Consider the following 16381-nt stretch of genomic DNA (forward strand, 5'->3'; position numbering starts at 1 on the left):
CATGAAAGGCTCTACAGCAGAATTCTAGGAGGGAAGGGCTATTGCACTGAGCTGTTCTTCTGGCTTAATACCCCAAATTCTATAGTCAGAGTTACATAAACTTGACAATCCATGAGTCTGGTCTACGTTCTCCAGTCCACTTTCTACAGAAGCATTTTGGAGCTGTAAACTATTACAGGAGCAAATGTTTCCATTCTGTAAGCTTAAAGGGTCATGAAGGGGAATGCAATTTTAGTATATAGAGGCCCTTAGTAAATGGAGGTCCTTCATTCAAAAAAATAAAGTCATTAAAAGCCATGTGCTCCAAAACAATTCCTTTTTGTTCTCAACCTGCCACGTGGCAGAGGGTAGAATTTCATTTATCTAAGCGTAACTCCATTCGTTGCTCACGAAGGGGTAAAAGGAAGGCCAAAACCAAATTGCCTGGAAGATCTGCTGACGCTTCATAAGAGCTTTGAAAAGCAAGTGTTCTAATTAGAACTCACTCCTTTATATTTTTAATTTGTTACAGCTCCACTCTCCCCACTCCCCGCGTTTATGTTACTAGTGAGATATGCCTGACAACAGGAACTTTAAAACTTCATTATTCAAGCTGGGGGATATAAAGGTTACCACTGGCTGCAAAAGATACAAATAGGCAGGTATTCAATTCAAAGCCTGTCACACTCAACGTGAAGTACACTTAAAAAACCCATTTTGCAAGTGGCTATAACTCTGTGGACAGCAGGAATGGGTAAAGCAGCATACAAAATTAGAGGGAAAGGAAATATCTATTTCTATTGTGACTTGATTTTGAGCACCCACAGACAGATTCTCAGGGGTGCTGAGCGCAAGCATCAACCATTGACTTAATGTAAACTGCTGGATATTAGACACCTACTGTCAGATTTCCAGAGGCACCCAAAATCAGGAAACATTTGAAAAATTGGGCCTAATAAAATATGATCTCAATACCCCAGGGGTCCTGAACAGACACACAAAGTGACTGAATACCCAGAGCCACATTTACTCAGCGACAGAACCAGGATTACAACCTAAAATTTCCTTATTCCCAGTCTTGTGTTCATTCCACTTAATAATGCGCTCTCTCTAACCACAGAATTATGTCAGTTTGTTGATACCTTATCCAGAGAAAATGCACTGTGAAGCCCTGAGACTGCATTTTCATTTCACTCCTTACCTTTTCCCAGACTGAAAATAAATGGCTCATTCCTATCACGGCTGGAATCAAATTTTTTTCCATTGGCCAGCTTTCCTTTATAGTGGACGTAAACCTTGTCTCCAATCATAGGGGACTTATCCTCATGACCTGGCCTCTTCACGAGCTAGGAGAGAGAAGGACAACTAGGATGAAGATGGTAGGAGTCCATTTTAACAAAGAGGAAGGCTTCAGTTGACCGAGTCCAACAGTTCTTCTACTTTAGGCAAGTGTCTTGGTTCTAGACACACCCGTGCAGCTAAGTGTTGCTAGCACAACTCCTCTCTCCAACAGCTCCAAACTCCCATAACATAAAGCATATTTTTAATAAGGTGGTGCTGGTGCACACCAACCTCATCCTAGCTGTGGTTCTAGCAATGCAATAAAACACCCACCACACAGTTCCTTGCGCAGTTGCAATCCCAGAGAACAAGCCCAATGAATGTTGCATACCAGCCAGCAGGTCCAAAGTTGGTAGCACAGCAACACTGTCTTGTTTTTAAGTTTAAGTAGTACCACTGACACAGTGTTTAAGTAAAATTGCTGAACTTTCCCAGGTACTTTTTTTTATGCCACGTTTGAACCCAGAGCATGTTTTTATAGCCGTTTCCTTGGAGATCTAGGGATGCTGATTCAGCCTCCCAATGGCCACGGCTATTCAAGCTATCTTCTGCCATAACCAGATCTCTAGATCAACCCTGTCTTCCAACTCACAATGGCAGAAATCTAAAGAGGTAATGATTTAAGTAACCTTTTTATTAATTTGTCCCCTCAAAATAAAAATCAATAAATAGCATTAGTTGTTCCCATCACATATATGGAGATTTTTACAGGCCTCAATAGAGAGAGCTGTAGAGGCTTTACAATTATACAACGATGTGTTTAAGTATCATATTTAGAAATCTAGTTAGTAAAATAATATTTACTTGCTGACAATGTAATACCACGTCTATAGGGGTAAAATCATTTCATTCACTTTTGGTCAAAATGCTTTTATGCTACTGTTTGGAGCAGGTAGTTCTTAAGCTAAAAGGAGCAGGGAGTGTGCACAGAGGAGATACCACTGGGGAAATAGTTATATTCCATCAATGGGATGAAGCACTCGAAAATATACAGCGGAACAATTCTGAATTTGCCTCCGGTAGGAAAAGGGGAAATTACATTTAGGGAAAAGCCTATGAGGACTGCATGGATGTACTACTAACGATCTGATTAGACATACACTAGCAGTGAAATTCACAGCGAAGGCTGATATCTGTACTGCAGTTGTGGTCTCCATGCCATTTAAGTCTTCCTATTTTTGTAAAGGGAATTGGACAATGAAATCCCCTGGACAACTTTGAAAAGCTCAGCTTTATTGTGCTAGAAGCTGTAAGACAACCCATGTCACTAACATTCAGATAGTTAACAGATGTGTACGTGCTCTAGATTCACTGAAGTAGGAGAGTAGCTATTGAAATGTGCCATTAAGCTTTGGCAATGACCTCACCTTCAGAACCCCTCGATCTTGATTCGGTGTGATGTCCTCTCCCTGTTCAGCAAGAGCTGCTGTCTGGACCTCTCCTTCATTCTTTGTGGCCTCGTCAGTTGTCATTGTCTTCTTTCATAAGCACAGACGCTGTCAAAACACACACAATACACCATGCTCAGTGGCAATTTGTATTTTCAGAGATCTACGCTCCTCTAAGGTGTCCAGTGCTAGAGCACAAATCCAGAGAGGTATGAAACATTTTAGAAAAGTGACAGAGGAAACTTAACTACAAAGTTCTCCCATTTGACCTTTGCAGGAAAGAAAATCTATTAGCATAAAACTGATCTACATATACAAAGTGGAACATCCCTTTCTATGGAGGACACGAGCCACAAATTGTTAAAAAAGAAAATTTGTAAAACACAGAATCTACCTTGTATACACAACCAGGACTAGACTCCCATTGCACTGTTAGTGACTGGGAACAACTTTTTTTTAAACAGTCAATGAAAGCCAGATTTCTCCATGCAAGGCTTCCTCTGAATAGCCAATATGACTTCACCACCACTGCAGTCTACATAGCAGGATTCCAGGAGTGTCACTCAGAAGCCTAAAATGTCTGTTGAGTCAGTCTGAAGTGATGAAACAGCTACAAGCGTGGTAGAGAGCTCTTTTTGTTTAGAAGATCACTAGGTTCAATCATCAGTAGGGCTGGTGGGCTGTTCCCGTCCAATTTAAGTTTGCAGCCATTTTTGGCGTTTAATAAATACAAGTTACGCCCATGTAACAAGCATGAGTTTTCAGCTACTAACAGTCTTGTTAATTCTTTGAGGATCTGTTTAGCAATACAGATCAGTGATAACCTCACACAATCACTCAATTACATGGAGTCACGGTGAGGTGTAAAGTTATCCTGGTTTACATGTTCTGTCATTGTCAATCAATCACTGCCATGTTTTGAGGCAACAGTATGACATCACAAATCAGCGTATCATGCCATAGAACGCCCTCAGATGAGTCTTGCCAATGGCCCTGGAAGGTTTAACACCAGGAACCCACAGCAAGAGCATGCTAGATAATCAACTGTTATGATGGGATAAAAAGACGGTCTCAAGCAGATGAACTCCAGATAATTCTGAGTTTGAAAGATTCCCACCGATGTGCTGAAATGGAACCCAAGCAGAGCAGAAGACCAGGACAGAGACCTGAGCACCAGAACTATGCGTCCCAAGTGTCCCATTCCAGTTAGCTAACAGACAGCTGTGTTCTGCATCCCTAGATTGCGAGAGTAGCACATTACAGTAGAAGCTTAGCAGAGAGGTGACAAAGGCATGGATGACAGTCTCAGCCTCTTGACCAACTGTAACAGACAGGCACAAGCGCTACCCCCATCAGAAATACACTAGCCATTTCTTCCGGGATCTTAGAGAGGAACCCATTTTAGAAAAACATACAAAAAGTTCAGCTTGGACCAGCCCAGTGTCCTTGTGACCACAAAGCTTCCAAACACAAGGTGACCAGCACGTGTGTTAAAGTTTGGTGGTAAAGATGCCAAGTAACATAGAAAACTCCTTCATTCCCTAAAAGGTAGACATTTCTGTTTACAAGGTATGGAAAACCATACATGTGCAAACTCCCCCTCATCCATCAGCCAAATAAGCCCGATCACTGAGGAGCTGTTTCAGGGCCCACAAGCTGAGAAAGTTATTTAGAACACTAACCTTTTTGTGCATTGTACTGCAAATTACTTTAGGCCCACAGTACATGTCAACCGTTTCCCATAGAGGATTATTTACTGTGTCTTTGGAAAATCAAAACCAAAAGCTATTTTTAAAAGCAGCAGCCCCACCCCAGATTCCTTGTTGTTTCTTCTTGCCCACCATATCCAAAATATGCTCAGCACTGTACAGATGTGCCGGGAAGTATAATTCCTGCTCCAGTGAGCTGACATCCTGAAATCTCTGCATGCTTGTTGCCTTTTAAGATCCACTGCTCCCCCTTTTTGTCCTGTCAATGTCTTTCCTTGTTCCCTGTGTTGCAGACACACGCAGTAAAACAAGTCTCAAGACACTTGGTATTTTTATTTAAGCCCAAATTCCTGGAATCCTCTGCTTACATAAAAAGCTCAGCCTTTTTTTTAGAAGAGGGTTTAGCCCACATGGTTGCAGAGGAAAGCTTGACAACATGACCTAAGTGTGCCCTTGACTACATCTGCACTGCACCTGGGAGGTATGATTCCCAACACATGTCGACAGGTGGGGGACTCTCCATCCTTACAGGTTTTTAAGTTCCGGCATGACAAAGCCCTAGCTGGGATGATTTAGTTGGGGATTGGTCCTGCTGTGAGCAGGAGTTGGACTAGATGACCTCCTGAGGTCTCTTCCAACCCTAATCTTCTATGATTCTATGGCAGAGTCACACTAGCTTAGCTTGAGCTAGTGTGCTGAAATAGCAGCGTCGATGCTACAGAATGGGTGGTGGCTTGGGATAGCCACCCAAGCTTGGATGTAGAGGGTTGGGCAGGCTTGGACTCAGATGGCTAGCCTGAGCCGCTGCCCAGAACACAACGGGCACACTGGTATTTTCAGTGTGCTAGGTCAAGCTAAGCTAGTGCAAGTCTGAGTACCTGGGCTGAGAAACACATCCCCAGCTGTGCAGAGGCAGGTTCAAAAGCCAAAAGTCAAAAGTCAAATAAAAAGAACCCCATGTTTTTTGTTTTGGGTTCAAAACCCATGATTTGTTAAGCCAATCACACAATTTCAGGCTTACTGACTCATGATTTTTGAACACCGAGGGCTGGCAATATTGCCTTCCTTCCCCTCAGTTTGGTATCTCGTCTCAGCACGTTATTCTTTTTGCCCTATTCCTCTTCCCACTTCCACCTCCTTCATTTGTCTCTTCCACATTCCTCCACTTTCCACTGCTCATGGACTACAGGCCTCAGAGAGAGACTAAAGTAAGTTTGTTTTTTAAACACATAGCTCAGATGGGGAGAGAAGAGAAGAGACGCACAGGGCCCAATGTGCCTGGTAAACTGGATTTCCTCTTGGAGTGCTAGGCCCATTGCTGCAAACAATTCTTGTTTAACAAGATATATGATATGGCCATTATCTGAGAAAACACATTACTCGGGGTGGGGAGAGTAGAGAGGGAAGAGTATTCAAAAATCATGAATCAGACCCTGCCAAAAATATTATATATCATAAGGTTTTTTTAACATAACAAGTGTGGGGCTCTTTATTAGCCTTTAGGGTGTATTTGAAGATTTTTTCGTGGTTTTCACTGTGACAAAAAAGGGCTAAAATCTTGCCCTTGCTGAAGAAAGAAAGACGAGATTCTCACACATGTGCAGAAGCCCTTGGGCTGGAGCTTTAAGAAAAACACCAAGTCTCGCAAGCTGCATGAGACAGTAATGACAGTGAGTTGGCAACAAGGTCAGAGGGATGGAGGATAGAATTTGTGTAATTCAGACAGCCCTGCGACAACACCAGGCTCTTCTGGACTCATTGCGCAACCGGCTGAGGTTTTGACAATGAGGCAATTTTCTCCATCAAGGACACATGCTTTACAATATCCTCCGATGCGAAAGGAATTGCCTGACGTTTTAAAAATATTTCCTGGCAATTTCCTTATAATCATTTTTCTATTTTGGTAGCTGCACTGCTGTGCAATGCGTAATCAGGGAAACGCATGACGTAGAACTAAAAAGCAATTGTGTTTAGACATTAAACAGATCTATTAAACTAGTTACAATTGTGAAACTTTCCCACTGCCTTTGGCATTGAGGCTAATAGAAACCAGTGGGAGAAATCATTCATTCAAGGATTTATAAACAGAAAATGGATTTTTCATGTTTAAGTAGAGAAATCATTTGGTAAGGACACATCCACCTTTAAAGGTGAACACGACTTTGAACTCATGCTAACAGGGGAAACTGACTAGAGACAGTGTTGTTAAATACATGAGATAAACAAACAGAAAAGTAAAAAACATGCTGTGTTTAGTTAATTTCCCCTTACCTGTGGGTTTCACAGGCTGCAACGGCGGAAAGAAAAACAACAACCTTTAAATGTCCTAAAGCCAGAAACCTTAGCAGAGGGACTTAGTGGCAGATATAATTGCAAAATTATCTAAAATTTTTAAAAAAGCCAGATTGCATTTTAGATTGACAGTGTTCCTTGAGAGCTCTTTCCCAGTGATATTCATCTTTATACTATGTATTTTTTAAAATTATAAACATTTTGTGCACTATACACTCAAAGAAGCAGTTAGGGTAAAGCCACTCTTGTATATCTCATTTTTTGTTTTAATTGAGAAGGGTTTTTTTTTCCCCCTTGGGACATCCACCCTAAGGTTTATTCGGTATTTAAGAGCTCATCTGTAGCTATGGATATTAATCCAAACAACAACAAAAAAAGCTACCAACCAAACCCTACTGCACCCCAAAAAAGGGGTACTTACCCCAGCCGACAAGAAGGTAGCCTTTTTCTCGCTCCACACAGGTTCTATAAACACTTCTACTGCACTCATGTCCAAGGATCTCAAAGGTCTCTACAAATATTACAAAGCCTCAGAATTCCCCAAAGCAGCAGTTACACATTGTCCTGTTTTATTGGTGTGGATGATGAGGTACAGAAAGATTTACAAGACTTGCCAAACGTTACACAAGCGAGCCAACGGCAGAGCCAGGAACAGAAACCCAAATTCCCAACTCGCAGGTTTGTGCTCTAAACTACTGGACAATTTTTCCACGTGCCCACAAGTTACTGCTGTGTTCTCCCACAGTTCCAACAAGCACCTATCACAACAGAATAAACACTTTCTTATTGCCTACATAATGCCAATGTTTAGGCAGTTCCCATCACCAAAACCAATTAACCAGGGGCAGAAGAATTTGAAAGGAGATCATTTACTAAATCAATCCCGAATACCAACCTCTACCACCAGGCCAGCCTAATCTCAAGAATGATCAACTGTCTAGTGCAGAAACCATGGCCAAAGGACTGCAGCAGTTGCTGACTGTCTCCCAAGAACTGGTTGGTCAACAGATGCTGGCTCTCTTTATTTCCAGTTGCTCAATCACATTAAGAGACTATTAAAAACACATTCAGTACATCCTTAGTATTACTTTTTTATGTAAGCAATTACTGTCGTCACCACAGGGACGTTACACAATTGTGAATGGGAGGGGAGGTGGGCTGCGTCACAGCAAGCGAAAGGGTAGATGTTCACAAGATTCCCTTTTAAAATGTGGCCCATGTTATGACAGAGCCTGAGAAACCTTGTCTAGTGAAATTGCCTTTAGCTATAAAAGAGGGTGTGCTTTGGTCAGGCTTATCTGCAATTTATAGCAGCCCTTCCAGAGACACAAACGTAGCCAGTCTAGCTGGCTATGATCCACGTTTTCCATTAATTTGAAACAAGCAATGGTAGAAAAATCTGCCACTCACTGAGCATTTAACTAAAGTCTTCTGGCAGAGACAAATAGAGTCTTGCAAAGAGTCTTGTAAATGGGCTTTTAGATGTCAAAGCCTGACATTTTTCTTTATGGGACCACATGTATTCTGGCCAAAAGAAGGGAACTAATTATCTAAGACAAAAGGAACTGGCATTTCTGACAGACTCACATCCTAACCAGGTCCTGTTCTACCACCACTTTGACTATACAGGACTAGGATATCGTTAGGTTTAACGTCAGACTGTCAAAAAGTATTCCCGGAGGGTCCTAAAAATTAAAGCCAAGTGGAAAGATAAACTACTTGGCAGCTTCTAGATGGTCTGTACACCTAGATGTTATGCTACTTGATGTACCACACATCCTGATATGCCATTAATTTAATGTTGATATGAGGGTGGGGAGAGCGGGAGACACAACAGGTGCAAAGGAAGGGATAATCAAATTACATCAATGTAGATATCTCCCTCCTGAATAGGCACCGATCCACTGAAGTGCATACCTATTAAGCAATCACTTATGCACATTTCACTTTAAGAGCATATTTAAGGACCACTGAAATCATGGAAACTCATGCACACGTTCAAAGGCAAGCATATTCTCAATTGGAGAACAGAAGTTTAGATGTCATGTGATATAGCGATGGGTTTCATTCCCTGCTCTATCTAGCGACAATAGTAAAGGGTTGTTTTATTTAATATGGGGCAGTATTGCAGAATCTGATACCTTTAATTCTGAAACACTGCCTAAGATAGAGGAACACAAACATGCAGAAAAACCCCCTACATTCTAACTTAATGTTTTTAAATGGGCGAGACCAAAAGTTTTGATTCGGTTTTTAACAGCCAGATTCTATTGTGTCTCTTTCTCTTGCACTCTTTTCTCTTCTGCTCCATGGCCCACCAAATCAGCTGGTTAACAAATTGTTCAGGAAATTGCTTCCTGTGGGAAATACAAAAAGCTGTTAACCTTTACTTTGTACAACCACTGCAAGTGGGCACAAAGCTGCTTAGGAATTCAAGAAAAGGGGGGGGGGTACTTGTTTTTAGCTATTTACCATTGCAAAGATTATCTGACAATTTAACATGGCGGCATAATCTGTAATGTAGGAGCAACTACAAACAAGTTTTAAAAAAAAACAAGAAAAAAATTGAGGTCTTAACAAACCCTTCAAGTGTGACTGTATAAACCAAGTTAATTGAATATGAAACAGTAAGGATCTGCCTAACTGAACAAAACAAGGCTGTCCCTTCCACCCTTGAATCAACACATTGCCCCTGTACTACCATGTACTGAACGTTAAGCAGGAACACACAGTAATACCCAGTTCACAATGGGTCTAGTCAAAAAGGACCCAGTACAGACTGCAGACCTCATATTTAACTCCGCCAAATAATTGTGAATTCTGGAGTTGATCAAAAGCAGAACTTGTTTCTGCATCTTTTATTCTTGCAAATCTGTTGTTTCCCCAAACACAATCCAGCACATTAGTGTGAGCAGTGGAAAACATTGGCTTTCATTTATTATTTTCAACTCCCCAGACTGAGAATGATGGTAATCAATGCACCCAGGCAAATGAAGCACGCCACAATATGCACAGATTACAAGTCTGTGCCCATGTGCCTAGAATCCAGAATATTTAGTCACCACTATGAAATGCTTTTCTTATCCAGATTTTGAAACAGCCATATGTACAGAAGTGAATTCCGGCTCTTGTTTTAGAAAAATGTTGTGCAATCATTACAAGAACGATAAAAAGACAATGTTCAGCTGTGAAGCAACTTTCTGGAATGTTCTCTACATCTATGTTCTGTGGTTGCAGACATATTTTTTAAAAATTCCTCTGTACTTCGATGATTTTTCAGACTGTCTAAAGCCACTGCCAGACATGTGGCATCACATATGTTGTCACAGAAAAAAATGGCAGTCTATAAAATATAGTGGAACCTTCTCAAAGTTGAAGTTGTTTTTCTTCAAACCACCCCTCAGCTACCATCCAAGTGTTTACTATCAAGTGGAATTTTACTACAAGCCATTTGCACTACATAGGTGCTGCTAACATCCAGTGTACGGAAAAGCATGCAAAGCAGAGAACAGGATGCAGCTGTATAATCTACCTCATGGAAACAGACAGGTATTACACATACTAGAATTTCAATAAAAATAAGCACTACATCAGTCCTGATTCACACTTCCTAGAAATCAACACGCCAGACTCTTTCAAGCTCCAAATGGAAACTGGACTTTGTAAATCTCCGCTGGATGTTTGTATGAACGAAAAAGAAACGATTTTGTGTTAAAAGAAATAAAGGAACAAAATGTCTAGCCATAAAACCATAAATCAAAAAACATTTCACCCTAACACAATTTACTAGCTGGAATTGTCTGAAATAATAATGATCTTCCTTTACAGGAGGGAAACTGCCAATAGACACGACAGAAATTTATGACAGCAAAGAGCCAACTGCTATATAAAAATAAATTCATGAGATTCTTAATCCTAAACCATAATTTACTTAAAAAAAGAATAAGTAAACAGAGGACATAGTTTTAAACCATGAACCTAACCTAAGCTGTTAAGGAGGGAAGGGGGCATATCATTTGGTAGCCTTTTTAAAAATTGATTTCAGTAAGTGAGGAATCTGTACACCCCATGTTGTGTTATGAGCCATTTTATTTGTAAACCGAATGAAAGCCACATAACATGTGCCCGCACACACACACACACACACCCCCCACAAAAAGAAAAAACTATTTTAAAAACAAAACAAAACAACACATGGGTATGTAGAAAACCAGATTCTACTCAAAGCCAGGTTTAAGTTCAGAATTCCATGTGCTAAGAGGGTGTTACAGAACCTAACTCAAACCCTCATCCAAACAGATTGTAATACTTGCCTTTACAGAATTACAAGAACAAGATTTTAAGAATGCAGAGCGCCTGAAGTTTATTTCCCATAGGCTAAAGAAAAAAGTTTTATTTGCTACTTCTGTGCAGCATTATTAAACAAGGGACACCATAAACCTTAAAAAAGGGCACAATTCTGTCAAACATTTTCAACTATTACAAGTCACTGAAGATTACTATAACTGAGAAAAAAAGAGGAATATCTATATTCTTCTTTGTACTCTTAGCAGTTTTGTATAGTTATTTTCACTCTTTCCTCTGCACAGACAATTTTGCTTCCAACAACAAACCATGGCCTCCAGCATGTCCTTCACACAGCAACATGGGAGACAAACATATTTTAAAAATAAAACATTTTTAAAATAGAAAAGTTAGTCTGAGAAACCACAACAATAAAATAAAGTAAACTGATAGAGAGAGTCCAGGCAGGACCTCCAGTTACCTGTAACTTTTTTTAAATAGACTAGATTTTGAGCTTAGGTTGCTTTAAAACCACAACCATGTCAGTTAGCTGAACAGCTATAGGTACATACTGTCCATCAAATGGCACTCAAGTGATTAAACAGCTGTGTGTTGATTAGATAATGAAAACGGAAGGGGGTGGATGCAACAGCTGAAGTTTCCCTTCACAGTTTATGTGTTTTTGCCTGCCTTTGATTTAGAAAGCGGATTTTTTTCTGTTTTGTTTTTGAAGAAAATTGACTGACCAAAATGTTGACATACACCAGGACAGAGGAAAAGAAGTGATTTTTCCCTGGTGACAAGCTTTTTTAAAGATGCCTATAATATAGTCCCTACAGTTACATTCTCTGCAGAGTGAAGTCTGAGATAAATCGTCTTTGATTCAGTAACCAACTGCAATTTGGATTTGAGAAAATATAACCTTCTTAAACCTGACACTGGCTCTCTGTCTTCCAAATCAAATTATGCAGCTGCGGGGCTTCAAATCTGTATTGGAACAACGAAAATGAAATAAATAGAATAATTTGCACTCTGCTTGGTTGCCGTTAAGCAACAGATTTCTCCACTAGCCTGGCTGTGCAAATCTGATAAAAAGAAATCTTTAGTACTGTATTACTTCATTAGTCATTTATTTTGAGACCTGACTCAGTTCCCAAGAAGGCACATAGTGTTCTTCCTGAAACCACTTCAGAATTAGAGACACGAAGCAGCTCCAAATAAACTTCAATTCAATCTTCGACATGCATCTGCCCAAATGTTATATATGGGTCTCTATAGAAAAAAAGTTCTCTCTCTCTCTCTCTCTAATTACAGTCATACTATTTTTGGAACTCCATTTTTCTCTATGTACCTTTAAGTGTTTGGATCTCTAATTCAGATACACAAAATTTCATTAAAAACAAGGCAATATGTCAGGTATGTACTTTAAGATGTACCAGAATTTGAATTCAAAGATTCACAACTTTGTACAGTAATTTTCAGAATAGCTTTCAGCCTAATATTCAGATTTTTTCTCCTTTAAGAAAGGGGGGACAGCTATGAATTTCAAATTAACATCAATTTAATCAAATTTGTCTGGATATACTTATCTTCTAGTGTGGGCGTTACGCAAGAAGCCAGCAAATGTACCACACAAAGTCATAACAATTAAAATAGCTCTTTTTTAATGAAAAGTTGCAATGTACATTGTTGAACCAAATGCACAATGTGAATTATGAGTCACTGGGCTAAAATGAACCCAACGTACTTCTAGATTATCATCAGTTAGCTCATAGTTAAGACTGGCTGTTTCTCAAGGGGAGTTACAGAAATCAGGACTACATGTATTTTTCAGGGGCCCCTGTGCAGTCTCCAGTTTATCCCTTCCCAGCAAGGGGAGCAGTGAAGGCTCACTCCCTCACCTGGGAAGTTACAGCTGCCATCAGAGAGTCAAACACCTAGGTGAGATGGAAGCTTTCAACCCTATAATTTGTTGGTTTTTCAGGTGCCTACTAAAGATATGCACAAATGGCAAAAAGCATTTTTAAATGCTCATTTTTAAAGCTTCCCACTACCAACAGGTATTGGGATCTCTCTCTTCTAGCAATCAGTCTCCTGGCTGATTTCTTAATTTAGGTTGTTAGCTTGTAAGATACATAGAACATAGAGCCTCCTTTTGGGGAAACTTATCCAATTGTTTAGATTACATACAATGCAGCCGCACACTACAGTGGATGGGCACCTTATAAAAAAGAGTGTATAACAGCCAAAGGAATCCCAACAATGCTCATAGTGCACTAGAGCAGCTTCTCAGCCAAAGAGCCCTTTCATTTATATTTAGAGGTCTCTGCCACCACGTTGCCTGCAACCTTATCTGAACTTGTAATTACAGCACCATCTACAGGCGGCCATTGGCATTTTGGCATAGTTAGATTCACAGTTTCATTCTAATCCAAGTACACTTAAACTAATTAGGGAACACTAAAAGGAGTATTTCAAAGACACTTGTGCCAGGGTTAACTAAACAGTACCACTACCATAAGAAAATAAAAGACAGAAAGGGATGCCCATCCTCCCATGTACAATAATAATTGAATAAGTGCATTATGGATTTGCCTTCCTCTTAAATACCAAGCATCACATACTGCCAGAAGCAATGTATCAATCATCTTAGAAACCTAGTGTGGCAAATCTTATGTTCCTATTGTGCTTTACAGTTTTCCCAAGAAGCAAGGATAATTGGAAATCCAGCATTGGCCAGGGCCTCAGGGTCAGGGAAGACCTTAAATACATGCTACATTTCATTGAGAAATACTCACTTCCCTGGCAGTGTTTTCCATCCTGCACGGCACACCATATTGTGTGACTAATTACAGCATACAAAACGGTTTCAGCACAGACCGTTTCAGCACAGCTGTGAAGACTTCATTGAGGACCCATGCTCTAGCATTGGAATTTCCCCTTTCTTGTAGATCCACTTTCAGACTACAAGACTATGTGTCAAAGGCAAGTATAATCATAGCATAGGGTACCTGACAACTGTATTTAACTATCTATTGCCAATCCTGTCTGTTCCCAAATTGGCAGGAAGTACAACTTCTGAAGAGACCAACTCAGTGCAGCAGAAGAGCTACCTAACAAGCAGTGCTGAAAGGTTCCTGACAGTTTAAAAATAAAGAGAGAGCGGAGAAGCACAGTACATGTTGTGCAGCTAATATGAGGAGCATGTGTCTTAGCCACAGATGCGAACCTCTCTGCCCACCTAATATTCTTGTAACTTTCTAGTGGTTTTAGTTAGAAACCAAGTCACAATCAGTTTTTAAAATACATTGAATAAAAAGCCACCCTCACATTTAAGTAGTAGGAGAAAGTGAACAGTATGGCTCAATATCCTGCTGCTCTGAGTACCCACCATACTGTTGCCAACAGACAGCAGAACTGGCGAGGCCTGCCTGCATCCCTAAGAAGGATGGACTAAAGACAGTACTAACCAACAGCAGTGACATTTTAAAGAGGTATAGGAGTTTTATGGATGTGCAGTTTCAAAGTACGGTACAAGCCTAAAATAATAATTTGCCCACTTATTCAGGCGTTGTTTGGAAGTGGATCCTTTATTTTTAAGCAATTTGGAAACATTAAAATCAACGACTAACATGGGCAAAGTTCCTTTAGATTCAACCCACTGTATCCACATGTTACAAGGATCCCAATTTTAACAGGCATATTCGTACATAACATTCAACATGCGTAGATCCAGCCTAGACACAACAGATTGGCTCAAGGAAGGCAGGTCACCTTTAATTTTAAAATCTAGAAGTCTAATGCCAGATTCTTAATGTTATTTCATAATGTCTGTTCCTTTAAGGGAGAGATTTATATGACACGAGACAAAACTCCAGAAACATCCATGGTCACTCTTTCATAGATTCATAGACTCTAGGACTGGAAGGGACCTCGAGAGGTCATCGAGTCCAGTCCCCTGCCCTCATGGCAGGACCAAATATTGTCTAGACCATCCCTAATAGACATTTATCTAACCTACTCTTAAATATCTCCAGAGATGGAGATTCCACAACTTCCCTAGGCAATCTATTCCAGTGTTTAACTACCCTGACAGTTAGAAACTTTTTCCTAATGTCCAACCTAAATCTCCCTTGCTGCAGTTTAGGCCCATTGCTTCTTGTTCTATCATTGGAGGCTAAGGTGAACAAGTTTTCTCCCTCCTCCTGATGACACCCTTTTAGATACCTGAAAACTGCTATCATGTCCCCTCTCAGTCTTCTCTTTTCCAAACTAAACAAACCCAATTCCTTCAGCCTTCCTTCATAGGTCATGTTCTCAAGACCTTTAATCATTCTTGTTGCTCTTCTCTGGACCCTCTCCAATTTCTCCACATCTTTCTTGAAATGCGGTGCCCAGAACTGGACACAATACTCCAGCTGAGGCCTGACCAGCGCAGAGTAAAGCGGAAGAATGACTTCTCGTGTCTTGTTTACAACACACCTGTTAATGCATCCCAGAATCATGTTTGCTTTTTTTGCAACAGTATCACACTGTTGACTCATATTAAGCTTGTGGTCCACTATGACCCCTAGATCTCTTTCTGCCATACTCCTTCCTAGACAGTCTCTTCCCATTCTGTATGTGTGAAACTGATTGTTCCTTCCTAAGTGGAGCACTTTGCATTTATCTTTATTGAACTTCATCCTGTTTACCTCAGACCATTTCTCCAATTTGTCCGGATCATTTTGAATTTTGACCCTGTCCTCCAAAGCAGTTGCAATCCCTCCCAGTTTGGTATTGTCCGCAAACTTAATAAGCGTACTTTCTATGCCAACATCTAAATCGTTGATGAAGATATTGAACAGAACCGGTCCCAAAACAGACCCTTGCGGAACCCCACTTGTTATACCTTTCCAGCAGGATTGGGAGCCATTAACAACTACTCTCTGAGTACGGTTATCCAGCCAGTTATGCACCCACCTTATAGTAGCCCCATCTAAACTGTACTTTCCTAGTTTATCTATAAGAATATCATGCGAGACCGTATCAAATGCCTTACTAAAGTCTAGATATATCACATCCACTGCTTCTCCCTTATCCACAAGGCTCGTTATCCTATCAAAGAACGCTATCAGATTAGTTTGACACGATTTGTTCTTAACAAATCCATGCTGGCTATTCCCTATCACCTTCCCACCTTCCAAGTGTTTGCAGATGTTTTCCTCAAAAAAAAAAAAAAAAAAAAGAGAGAATTGTATAGCTTCCATCAATGAGATGGGATTTAAAATCACCTGTGAAACCTCCTGACTCCCATTTTGTATTTCCATCAGTATGGAAAGGTTATAGAAGACACCTCACACACATGCAATACAATATGCTATTTCCTGAACCGCCAGTTTTCAGTTT

The 16381-nt window shown here is 40.3% G+C and overlaps 2 protein-coding genes across 2 annotated transcripts in view; both read right to left on the reverse strand.

Moving 5' to 3' along the window:
• Positions 1 to 16381, reverse strand: part of FKBP5 (FKBP prolyl isomerase 5) — a 52018-nt gene that overhangs the window by 24870 nt on the left and 10767 nt on the right. Inside the window, exons 2-3 of the mRNA XM_050956616.1 lie at positions 2688 to 2816; positions 1181 to 1325 (exon numbers count right to left, since the gene is read on the reverse strand). Of these exons, the coding sequence (XP_050812573.1) occupies positions 1181 to 1325; positions 2688 to 2792 (250 nt within the window). The 5' untranslated portion in view covers positions 2793 to 2816. The remainder of the gene's footprint in view (positions 1 to 1180; positions 1326 to 2687; positions 2817 to 16381) is intronic.
• The window catches only part of LOC127052711 (uncharacterized), a 136998-nt gene continuing 135515 nt past the window's right edge, over positions 14899 to 16381 (reverse strand). Inside the window, exon 2 of the mRNA XM_050956613.1 lies at positions 14899 to 15884. Coding sequence (XP_050812570.1) covers positions 14980 to 15678 — 699 coding nt within the window. The 5' untranslated portion in view covers positions 15679 to 15884 and the 3' untranslated portion in view covers positions 14899 to 14979. The remainder of the gene's footprint in view (positions 15885 to 16381) is intronic.

The sequence above is a fragment of the Gopherus flavomarginatus genome, chromosome 5, assembly GCF_025201925.1.
Source record: "Gopherus flavomarginatus isolate rGopFla2 chromosome 5, rGopFla2.mat.asm, whole genome shotgun sequence".
Classification (NCBI taxonomy): Eukaryota; Metazoa; Chordata; order Testudines; family Testudinidae; genus Gopherus; species Gopherus flavomarginatus.